We start from the raw sequence: 12,722 nt of genomic DNA on the forward strand, positions 1-12,722 counted from the left end.
TGACACCAGGGCCCGTGCATGTCAACCATATTAGTGATTCTCCTCATATACTGCCATTGCTGACACCACCAGTGCCACATCCTGAAGAAACACAGCTCTAATGTAGTTAGGACTCTTTAAGTTAAATGTTAACATTTAGTAATTTAACTGGCTGGGTGTACTGGAGCATGCCTGCAATCTCAGCCCTTGGAAGGTACATGAGGATTACAGGCCAGCCTGGACTATATACATAGGAAAAATTAGTAATGAAGCATTCTTTCTGAAAAAATGTCATTTTCTTTTTCTCAATCTAGGTGTTGTATGCACTGGCTTGCACCTGGAATCACAGCTAGGATGCTGAAACAGAAGGATCATTTGTTCAAGACCAGCCTGGAAGCACTGGCTGGCTACCTGGAAAATATTATAGATCAATGGTTCAGCGTAATGGGGGTGGGGGTGGGGGGTTGTCTTGTACTGATAATAATGTCTCCTGCTACACAGCCACTAAAGTTTCCATTTCCTTTAGCAAACTACTTTGAAGCATTGCTTCTCCGATTCTACCATACACACTACCTCTCAACAGCTTGGTGCAATGCCACTACTGTACCAGTCTGGTGTGGCTTCCAGTTTATCTTCACCAACAATTCCTCCTTTAAGGCAGGGACAGTTCAGGGTTAGAGCACTCTTTCCGTCCTTCTGGAAGTGCACGGAATGCTATCCAAATGGGCCCTAGAGCAAAGCTCTAGCACTGGCTAAATCATAATGCTCAATTTTTTTCACTTACGATTTCCCTTTATATTTCTTCTATTTTTAAATCTCCAGGTCTCAGCATCATGCTCAATTCCACCTCCTTCCACTACACCTCCCAATTTCCATCTTCCAAATCTCAATTTTATGACCTTGTTTATATAGTCTTCTTCCATCTTAAAATGTCTTCAATTATTTCTTCCAAAATGAGAGCACATCTGATGTTCAATATTAACTAATTCTGAGAGCATGAAAATTCAAAGTACTCTACTGCATGACACTTACACCAGCAATCCTACATTTAAGAAAAACCAGACTGTCACAGTAGACATCAGTCTTTTCAGTGACTCATGCACACACAAAAGTTAAGTTTCATAGAAAGAGATCTAAGAAAAATGGACTATCTCTTATGGGGAAAGGTTGAAGTTAAACAAATGGTGAAAAAAATTCAAAGAAATGGAAAGAAAAGACCACTTTAAGGATTATAAAAGTTATATTTATTCACGATGCTACATTTATTGCATTCCCTTAGAAAAATGGAGAACTGCTTAGGTACCCAATTTGCACATATAAAACTTTATACAAATGATGTGTAGCACATAAAGGCCTCTGGGTATTCCTGCTTCAGGGTCTCCAGTTTACCAATCTATTCCATAGAAAATAAAAACTGGAATTATACTCCATCTTGCTACTAAGACTTAGAAGTTATTTTTAAAATACAATAAAATAAAATTTTCATTTACTCTAAAAACTCAAAAATACTATAAACTGAGAGGGCACATTCTATTAGTATAATAACAGTATGACAAATTCAAACCTCATTTTGGCTGGGTCATTCAAATTTAAAAAAAAAAAAATCACCTTACATCTGACATTATCTCTTGGCTGCTACAAGCCATTTGTCAAAATATTTTCCAAATACTTAAAAAAATTCCGTTTACAAAATAATACATCACCTTAAAGAACCAGAAAATACTAAATGTCTTTGGCTATACAACTAAAAAAAGCCATTCATCCAAAACAATAGGACACATTCACATCAGAACCATAGGAACAGAAAAGTATAACAGAAATATGCATAGAAAATTATTAATACTTGTCTTGCCTTTCCCCATTCTATAATAAGCAAGAATGCAATTTACAATCTTTCCAGATGAGACTCAATAGTACTACAAAAAAAAAAAAAAAAAAAAAAAAAAAAAAAAAAAAAAAAAAAAGAAAAAGAAAAAAAAAAATCAGCAAAGGCAAAGAATGTGAAGTAATTAATTACACAACCAAGTAGAAGTGACCAATCAAATGTTATCTGCAATATTTTACTTGTTTGCTTGTTTTTAAGCCATACAAGTGTTAAAGTAGCTGATAAAAAGCACAATCCTCACAAATCAAACTATTAGAAAAATAAATCAAATGAAACATTTATTAATAAATGAAGCCTGTTTTATTACTTCAATTGTTAATGATAAAAAAAATTTCAGCACAGCTGTTGCATTTAAAAAAAGTGAAACTACACACTATGTTTCTAGCTCAGTAAGCAGATGGACCTGATGTCTGAATGACATAGCAGTTGAGTACTGTACAGCACATCTTATGAAGACCCGTAAATTAAAGACTACTAGTTAGTGATTATAAGACAAAAATGCATTCATAGTTTCAGCTTCTTTTTTCTTCCACGGCCATCAGGGGCACCATCCATTTTACGTTTCTGTGTCTATAAACAGACAACAATTAGTTCTCATGATAAATCAAAAATGATACAAAAATTAATATATTCTCAAACATGATGCAGTATGTTAGTAGTAGCTAACATATGACAGTGTGAGACTTTTTTCCAGGGCAACATAACACATCTTTCAAAACCACTATCAAATCTCCAAATAATTAATTGACTGATGTTAAATAACAAGATGCCTATTTCCTCCTGAAATATTTACATTCAAACTGCTAACACATTATTAAGACAGTGAATCAAAGCTCAGAAGACTGCTATAGAACTTGTAATGCTACTATGTTTAATATTCTAACATTCCTTAAAAGGCTCCTAAAATTTCAAGAATTCTCAAGAACAAGTGTGCACTCTTGGCAATCAGAAGACTTTCAGCTTTTCAGAGTAACTTGCTTTTCTAATATTTACTGTATCAAATTCAGTTTATATTTTAAGGTGACTCAAATCTATTATATACAAAGAAAAAAAGACAAAACAATGTTCAAATACTTTAAAAGTTGGCTGTGGTGGGGTTTTGCTTCTCATGAAAGCAGAGCCTGAGTTCTGATGCCCCAAATCCAGTAAAGCTCCACAAGCCCATCAAGGAAGGAATATAGGTCAAGGAAAGAAGAGATGCTTAGAACAGCCAATCTAGCCAAAACAGCAAGCTGCAAACTTAGTGTGACTCTTTTCTCAAAAAAAAAAAAAATTCAAGTAGCACCTGACTGTCAACCTCTGTCCCACACAGTACTACCACACATACATATATAGAGAACACGCGCACACACACCCACACGTGTGCACAAAACACCCAGAACTGTATGATTCATATAATCTATACTCACGGAAGGCTTTGGTCCTCTTTTCTTTTTCTCTGCCTTCTCCTTTTCTTCTAGTTCCATATTTTCTCTTTCAATCAAAGTAATTAAGGTATTACACCTCCTCTGGAGCTCCTGCATTATAAATATACATGATAAACTTGTTTTGTCCAACTACATGTTGGCAGGATTTCTGCATCTAAATAAACATATTTTAGCAAATACAAAATCGCTTAATATTTGTAGATTTAAAAAAAATATCAAGAGGAAGTTAATTTTTTTCTCACAGGCCACACTATGAGAATACAAAAACCCAAGGATTTAATGTTTTTATTTTATTCTTTAAAGCTGCACTGACATGGCTGGGGGGTGTAGCTCAATGGTAATATGCCAATAAGCATACAAAATATAGTAAAGCTCCATACTAGTGTATATTCTTCACAAATTATTCCTTCATTTATCATGTAGGTACTAAAGCAATGAAAATGAACATCTCACACATGTAATAACTATGCCTAGGAACTCTGGACTATTTATACTTAAAGGTTAATATACATAATTCAAAACCACTAGAACTTACTTAGGAGATAAAAATAACCTTTCCCTAAAAGCATCATCATCTTCATTTCTAGCAGTTATGCACACAGCCATAAAGCCCACTGCTGGCTATTCACACCTCCCATCCAAGCAGGAAGACCAACACCCATGACACATTTTTATACCCTTTCTCTACCAATCTATGTGCCTGCCAGAAGAGATATAAAGCATAATAGAGAAACAGCAGATGCCGCTCACTGAGGTAAAGATCCATTTGCCTCACTGTTTTGTTTCCTTAAAGAAGAAGCCAGGCGGTGGTGGCACATGCCTTTAATCCCAGCACTTGGGAGGCAGAGGCAGGCGGATTTCTGAGTTCAAGACCAGCCTGGTCTACAGAATGAGTTCCAGGACAGCCAGGGCGACTCAGAGAAACCCTGTCTTGAAAAACCAAAAGAAAAAAAAAAAAAAAAAAAAAAAAAAAAAAAAAAAAAAAAAAAAAAAAAAAAGAAAGAAAGAAAGAAAAAAAAAAAAAAGAACAAACGTGTTTTGTTTTTTTAATCTCTTATATGTTAAGTAAAACTTCTACACAGGCAAACAAAATAGGGAGCTGGAGGGATGGCTCAGTGGTTAAGAGCACTGACTGTTCTTCCAGAGATCCTGAGTTCAATTCCTAGCAACCACACGGTGGCTCACAATCATCTATAAAAGAATCCAATGCCCTCTTCTGGTGTGTCTAAATACAATGACAGTGTAATCATATATATAAAATAAATAAATAAATCTTAAAATAAGACAAAACAAAACAAAACAAGAAAGTATAGCACAGCACACACACCAAGGATATGGTACTCAATGTCTTATCAAGTTTACTATAGTACATACACATTGATGATACACTGAATCCTTTGAACTTCAGGCCAAAAATTATGCCTCTATTACTTATCACAAAGGCTTTTATATATGTTTATTTTGTATGCCCTAATATTAGCATATTAAGAAATAAGGTAAAGGCTGGTGAGACGGCTCAGCAGGTAAGAGCATTGACTGCTCTTCCAGAGGTTCTGAGTTCAAATCCCAACAACCACATGGTGGCTCACAACCACTTGTAATGAGATCTGACGCCCTCTTCTGGCGCGTCTGAAGACAGCCACAGGGCCAGAGCAAGTAGGACCGACCGGAGCAAGCAGAGATCCTAAAATTTCAATTCCCAACAACCATATGAAGGCTTATAACTATCTTTTCAGCTACAGTGTATCCATATACATAAGATAAATAAATAAATCTTAAAAAAAAAAAAAAAAAAAGAGCCAGGCAGTGGTAGTGCACGTCTTTAATCCCAGCACTTGGGAAGCAGAGGAGGCAGGCAGATTTCTGAGTTGGAGGTCAGCTTGGTCTACAGAGTGAGTTCCAGGACAGCCAGGGCTACACAGGGAAACTGTCTCGAAAAAACAAAAAACAAAGAAACAAAACAAAAAAAAAAGAAGGTAGATTTCAGAACTGACTTTTGTAGTGACATATTAACATTTTTATGAAATAATTTCTTATGTTATGTACAAACAGTACCTTACATAAAATAAACACAGGAGAGCTTATAGTACTCAATCTTTCAGCTAACTATATACTTAATATAATATAGTATCTTCAGGGTAGTTCTATATGCTAATTACATTCTCTAAAAATGGCATAAAACAGCAGCCCTAATATCCACTGAAAAATAAGAGTATTTTTCAATAATCAAATGTGAAAATGCCACACATTATCCATGGCTATACTTCAAATGCATACCGTCTTACTGCCGTTATTTTTTTTTAAGTTCATTTATTTTATTATATATGTGAGTGCACTGTCACTGTCTGAATTCAGACACACCAGAAGAGGGCAACAGATCTTATTACAGATGGTTGTGAGCCAACATATCGTTGCCGGGACTGAACTCAGGTCCTCTGGAAAAGCAGTCAGTGCTCTTAACCGATGGACCATCTCTCCAGCCCTGCTGTTATGTTTCAAACTTAAGACTACTCAATTTTTGTTAAAGGTTCTAAAATACAGAAGGCAAGACACAATCCAAAGGTAAGCTTTCTTGAATTCTACCTTGAGGATGTTAGAAATGGACATCTCTTGTTAGGAACAGCTAGACATTAAGACTAAAAATAAAACCCAGTCTTAAATCAGTATAAAAAGTATTGTTCTACACCAGTCATTTAAAAAAAAAAAACCAGATTTAGCATCCTGATGGAAAACAGATGCCTGAAGAACATTCTTCTCTATAGAACTGTCTACTTGCAAACTCAAAAGTCATCATGTATGTGAACATTTCTCCTCACTTAGAACCTAATCAGTCCTACTGTATAAAGCCATGTGAAAACATGTAACATTAAAGGAGAAGACAAGCTTTTCAAATTACCTCTAAAGTTTTCAAACTGTAGCTGTGAATAACAGAAGAAATAATTTCTGAAACTAAAGGAAAGTCTTCCTCAAGGATTTTTTTACAAGGTAACAAATAATTGAATAGAGTTATTCTGACCTCTGCTGCATTACACAAATCTCGGACACTCACCATCGCAGTTCTGGACTTGAGAAACCAATCAAATCTAAACTGAGGGGAGTTTCGGATGCACTGTCGTAACTCATCATACACATTCTCCTTGTCAAATCCGAGCTTGTGCAGCATGCAGATGAGGAAGCGATCCTCTTCTTCGGTATAGTTTTTCCCTTTGTTAGTGCCATAGGATATTCTTAGCTGATGGAAGGGTGCTTTGTACCGGCCAATCTATAAAAGTTAGAATTTAGACATATTATATAAAATACAAGTCCTATGTAGTCCACACTTCAAACTTACTTCAGCCTTTCTATAATTAACCATAAATATTCCATTTCAAATCAGAATTTTCTATCTCTAGATTCTCACCTGCTCTCTGTCCTGTAGTACTTTTATAGTTTTTCACTATTGTTGTGACTACAAGAAATGAGGTTGAGCCTTCTTTAAACCAGGCTATCAACTTAATACTCAGGGAAACTATGTTAACAAAAGTTAGTGATTTTTTTAAAAAAATTTTAAGTTTTAAATGGTAATTTCTTTTCCTTTAACAAAGTTATCTCATATCACAGTAAAGTTACACTAGTCACTGCATTTAATATACAAAGTACCTTTGTATCTAGTGCTTTCTTGATACTTATTCTTCTTTGAATTCTTGCCTCTCCCCTTTCAATTTGAGCCATAATCTTCTCTATATCCTGGAGCTCATTGCATCTTTCCCAGAACACAGCTATAAGAGTATAAAAGAATAAATGGGGGGAAATGAAAATATATAGAAAACAGGAAGCTTCCAAAAACCTTCTATTCAACTTTCAAATAGTGACAACATTCTTATATTAACATAGTAAAAGTATTACCTGAGTATTCAATGACTTCTTCTGGAGTTTTTCCTTCTACTTCTCTCGCTATATTTTCAATATCATCACGACCCCACTTCTCATTAGCCTTGATAAACTGGTTAAAATCTCTTTTATTCCAATTAGTAAACCCCTAAACAGCAACAAGCAAAATATTTAATCCCAGCGCAGAGAACTCAGAAAACAATGCTGCCATACTTTCAAATATATTTGATATTACAGAAAAAAACTTCCTACTGTATCTTAACTAGAAGTTTGGTTAAGTTTTCATGTACATACTTTTACCAGTACATCATATATTTCTTAGAAACCTGAGCAACAAACTCTAAATGGAACACAGTAGGAATGCTGCATGACACTTTAGTAGAGGGGAAGTAAAGTAACAGAAAAACGAGCAAGCAGAAAAATGCACAAACACAAAGTTTAAAGGACAGAGCACAGTGAGGTGTAAGTGGGGAGGATACACTGGGGTGGTAAAGATCAACTGGAAAGGATCCAGAAGAAAGGAGAAGATAGAAGGTGACAGGGCTAACCAAAACTAAAGATATAAGAGGTCATATGGAAACCTACTACTCTATATGCTACCTACATCCTATAAAAATGAATTTTAAAAGAGCCAATGAGATGGTACAGTATATACCTGCAGCCAAGCCTGATAACTTGAGTTCAATCCCCAAAATCTACATGGTTAAAAAGTATTGATGTCCACAAGTATCCACACACATGAACTTAAGAGTATATAACTTTTGTTTGTTTGTTTGTTTTTCGAGACAGGGTTTCTCTGTGTAGCCCCGGCTGTCCTGGAACTCACTCTGTAGACCAGGCTGGTCCCGAACTCAGAAATCCACCTGCCTCTGCCTCCCAAGTGCTGGGATTAAAGGCGTGCACCACCACCTCCCAGCATAACTATTTTTTTTTTTTAACAGCATCTGAACAAGGTATCCTACATGGGTTGATTATGCAGATTCTAGAAGCCATGAGGATCAAACAAAACTCCCATTGCCAGTGTGAGACACCTCCTTATTTGTTGATTAGGAAGGCACCAGAAACCCTAAAACAATACAAGCTACTGCCAGTATTCCTGGTTGCCCACCAGAACTAGATGTAAGACCCTCCAGCTGGAGACAGTATACACTTTGGTTGCAGGATAGAAGACTCAAGCTGGAACTGGATGCTTCCTTCCTGCTGGCTAACCCCCCCCCCATACACACACACACATATGCATATGCCAGAAGTGCTATACACTACTGTAGACAGTATCAAAGAAAAGAAGACAGAAAGGATATACAAGCCAGACAAGAAGGGGAGCTATGAATGCTTCCCTTCTAGGAATAGCAGCCACTATAATCACAAACTAACAGCAGTTGCAGTTGGTATTCAACTATGGATGGAGCAGAGGCTCTTCGGGCCCTACCTACCAATGGGGAAACTATTGGCTACTGATGGATACTAAGACAAGGGGAGCAGATATGTTCAGTTGTGGAGCCACTGATGAGACTACCATGTTCTACCTAAAGGATAGTTCCACATCCATACTCACATAGACAAATCTAATTAAAAATTCAGTGGGTCAACAATGGGACTGGGGTGGGGGTTTTACAGTGGTGGGAAGAATAGAGAGAGATTGAGGAGCAAGAGTTGTCAGAGTGCATTGTGTGTGTATGTATGAAACTGTCAAATAAATTTAAGTTTTTTTAAAAAGGGTAGGTTAAAGACCAGAGTTTCAAAGGCTTGAATCCCGAGCAAGGTTTTAAAAATACTAAGCAGAATGCATCTGACAGAGGGTTAATATCTACAAAGAACTCCACAAAATAAAACTGAACTTAAAAAAAAAAAAAAAAAAAAAAAAAAAAGAAAGAAAAAGAAAAGAAAAAGCTGGGCGTTGGTGGCGCACGCCTTTAATCCCAGCACTTGGGAGGCAGAGGCAGGTGGATTTCTGAGTTCGAGGCCAGTCTGGTCTACAGAGTGAGTTCCAGGACAGCCAGGGCTACACAAAGAAACCCTGTGTCGGAAAAAAAAAAAAAGAATGAAAACAAAACAAAAAAAAACTGAACTTAAAGACCCCTATAAGGAATGGGCTAAGGAAATACAAAAGTAGCTTACAGAAAATGAAATAGAAATGAGTAAAAGAACATAAATAAAAATCAATACAAATGGCTAATGAACATATACAAACATAAACTTCACTATTCATCAGAGAAATATAAATTAAAATGGCATTGCAATTTTATTTTATAATGGCACTCATGAAGAAAATATCAAACATTGCCAACGATGTGAACAAAAAGGACCCATTACATGCTTCTAGTGGGAACTTCACTATTCGAGCAACTAAAGTCACTATGGCATTCTTTTAAGACTTGTTCAACTTTATGTGTGTAATCTTCTACAAGAACAGGTGTCTTATTTAACCTCTTAGCTATCTCTCCAGCCCACCATGTGACAGTTCTTTTACCCAAAAGACTCCAAGTCAATATATCTGAGACACTTGGACATCAATGTGTTTTCAGCAATCATTCTCAAAAGCTAAGTTATGGGACCAATCCAATTGTCCAACAACAGAGGAATAAAGAAAATATAGTATACACAGAGTGTGGAAACTCTTTTGAGCCATAAAAAATAGTTACATTGGGGCTGGCGAGATGGCTCAGCGGGTAAGAGCACTGACTGCCCTTCCGAAGGTCCTGAGTTCAAATCCCAGCAACCACATGGTGGCTCACAACCACCCGTAATGAGATCTGATGCCCTCTTCTGGTGTGTCTGAAGACAGCAACATGCACTTATCTATAATAATAAATAAATCTTTGGGCCTGAGCAAGCGGGGGCAACCAGAGCGAGCGGGACTGACTAGAGGGAGTAGAGATCTGAAATTCAATTCCAAACAACCACATGAAGGCTCACAACCATCTGTACAGCTACAGTGTGTACTCACATATATAAAATAAATAAATAAATAAATAAAATCTTTTTTAAAAAAGTTATATTGTTTACAGAAAATTCACGCAACTGGAGATACCAAGTAGAAATCTGTAATTTAGAATAAGCTGGAAGAGACACAGAAAGCTGGTGATACTGAAAATAAATTCTTAAAAATACCCAGTACAAGCCGGGCGTGGTGGCGCGTGCCTTTAATCCCAGCACTTGGGAAGCAGAGGCAGGCGGATTTCTGAGTTCGAGGCCAGCCTGGTCTACAGAGTGAGTTCCAGGACAGCCAGAGCTATACAGAGAAACCCTGTCTCAAAAAACCAAAAACCAAAACAAAACAAAACAAAAAAATACCTAGTACATACCTACAACCTCAACTAATAATAACAATCAAATCCAGCAGCACGTATCCAAGCTTGCCCATGTTTAATTACCTTGCCTCTTACTTATCCATAGCTAGAGAATGGACCAAGAACACCACATATGCTAGCGAAGCATTCCAGTGCCAGGTTACTATGGCAGCCAGTTGTTCTCTTTGAAAGTGGAAATGTGCTCTTAGGTATGACGCAACAAACCTGAAACAGTACTTTACAAAATAACTTAATTTTGTGTTAATCAAAGGTTATACCTGTGTCAGCAGCTTCTCTTTTTCCTCTAACTCCTCGTCATTAAGGGGCTCTGCTTCATCAATTTTGAGCTGTTCTTCTTTCTGTGCCTGTGCTGCATTAGGTAGATCAGGACTCCGAGGTACCTAACACATGTTAATGATGTCAATTGGTAAATTTTAAGGCGCTTAATAAATTCTTAACAAATTAACATTAATAGTTTTAATATACCCATGAGATTAACCATGTTATTTAATTTCTAATATATTACATCTTTAAAAAGTATTACTCATGAAATTTTTTCTTTAATGAAAACTCAGAAAGTTCATATAACAGCAGGCAACAGTATTTCCTACTAGGTTCAAGTTAGTTAAAAGTCAATTAAGTAGTAGCTTTGCCCTTGTGGTTTGAGTAGAAAATGCAAAGAAAAATGACAAGTATTTCTTCTATACAGCATCTGAATTTGAAAAGAATTTCAATCACCTTATACCCGATAGTTTTCCTGTAATACAGAATTTCTTTTTCCAGTAATTCAAATAAACGTGGAGGAAAAAACTGGAAATCCTGAACATTTGGTTGTTTTGGAGGTCGAGGGGCCTAAAGAAAAATAAAAATAGTATTGTCCATTAAAAAACAAAAATACACAAAACTCACACTTATATTAAGTCATTTCCTAAACCATAACATCCAAATCTCCAGGGAAGAGAATTTACCTTTAAATAGGAATGAATTCACATTAGTCAACATTTACACCAATTCAAAAATAACATAAAACCTAATTCTCGATTTTATTTTGTTGTAAAAATGAGAGAAAACACAATTTCACCTACAACATATCTAAGTATTCCCATGCCGTCATCTCACCTTGGGTGCTTTAGGCTCACTGACACGGAGAGCTTCCCTGAAATATGCATCAACAGCATAGTTGGCTTTTCTTTCTCTTTTTGGTGGTTCAATCCACTCTGTGAATGCAATCTAGGATGTGGGGAAAAATTCCAATCACTAATTTCATTAAATGCAGCAATAAATTATCTAGTGACGTATAAATAAAAATATAATAATGAAATACTAAACTAAAAATTCTACAAAATCGAGGACTATGGTATTTTTAGTACTATGTAATTAACACACAAAACAGAATTTATAAAATACTATAGAATATATGCTACAAATATAAGTAGAAAAATTAAGTAATAATAAGTAGAAAAATTAGACATGATTTTATTAAAAAAAACTATGTTCAGTATTTGTCTAAATGATAAGAAAAATGACAAGTATTTCTTCTATACAGCATTTGACAATTTCTATAGTAGCAAATACATCTACTAAAACTCAATCATTTTAATTACCAATTAATTCAAGTTCTAAGAAAAATTGGCTCTGGCCCTTTAATTGCCATTTAGTTTACTTTCAAATACTCCAAATGATACTCACACTATACAAGAATACTTTCAGTAATACTATACAATAAACTTTATTGTATAAAGTAAAAATAGTCCAAAACTAGCTTAGTGGCACACATCTGTAATGGCAACAGATGTCTAAGGACAGACCTAGAGACAAGGGATTATGAGAGTTCAAGCCAGTCTCAGATATAGAGGAAGGCCATGCAGGGCCATACTAAGACCAACCCCCCTCCCCCATAAGTAAATAAGCAAGGGGACAAATAAATCAGAGACTGCAAGCTACAACACTAAAGTATGAAAAACCTAAAATGTGAATAAACAACTAACACAAGATTCCAAGTTTTCAGTAAGATTTTCATTCTGAAATAAATACCTTTTGTTTTTCTCTATAGTCTTCTCCTTCAAAGTTATAAACACTGGACTCTGTATCCATCGTAAAGTTTCTGAGAGAGCTTTCGCCCATCTTGGAGAGCTTTTCATTCATTTCTGCAGTCTACCATAGAAAAAAAACTTCTTAAATTGAGAGCAAAATCATCTTAAGACTTGCAGTCTAGCCGGGCGGTGGTGGCGCACGCCTTTAATCCCAGCACTTGGGAGGCAGAGGCAGGTG

At 36.0% G+C, this 12,722-nt stretch overlaps 1 protein-coding gene across 1 annotated transcript in view; it reads right to left on the reverse strand.

Moving 5' to 3' along the window:
• Positions 1-1,204: 1,204 nt before the first annotated feature.
• The window catches only part of Smarca5 (SWI/SNF related, matrix associated, actin dependent regulator of chromatin, subfamily a, member 5), a 39,048-nt gene continuing 27,530 nt past the window's right edge, over positions 1,205-12,722 (reverse strand). Inside the window, exons 16-24 of the mRNA XM_031340435.1 lie at positions 12,486-12,605; positions 11,571-11,681; positions 11,190-11,303; positions 10,730-10,852; positions 7,177-7,309; positions 6,931-7,049; positions 6,341-6,553; positions 3,274-3,381; positions 1,205-2,434 (exon numbers count right to left, since the gene is read on the reverse strand). Of these exons, the coding sequence (XP_031196295.1) occupies positions 2,369-2,434; positions 3,274-3,381; positions 6,341-6,553; positions 6,931-7,049; positions 7,177-7,309; positions 10,730-10,852; positions 11,190-11,303; positions 11,571-11,681; positions 12,486-12,605 (1,107 nt within the window). The 3' untranslated portion in view covers positions 1,205-2,368. The remainder of the gene's footprint in view (positions 2,435-3,273; positions 3,382-6,340; positions 6,554-6,930; positions 7,050-7,176; positions 7,310-10,729; positions 10,853-11,189; positions 11,304-11,570; positions 11,682-12,485; positions 12,606-12,722) is intronic.

The sequence above is a fragment of the Mastomys coucha genome, unplaced genomic scaffold (genome assembly GCF_008632895.1).
Source record: "Mastomys coucha isolate ucsf_1 unplaced genomic scaffold, UCSF_Mcou_1 pScaffold22, whole genome shotgun sequence".
NCBI lineage: Eukaryota > Metazoa > Chordata > Mammalia > Rodentia > Muridae > Mastomys > Mastomys coucha.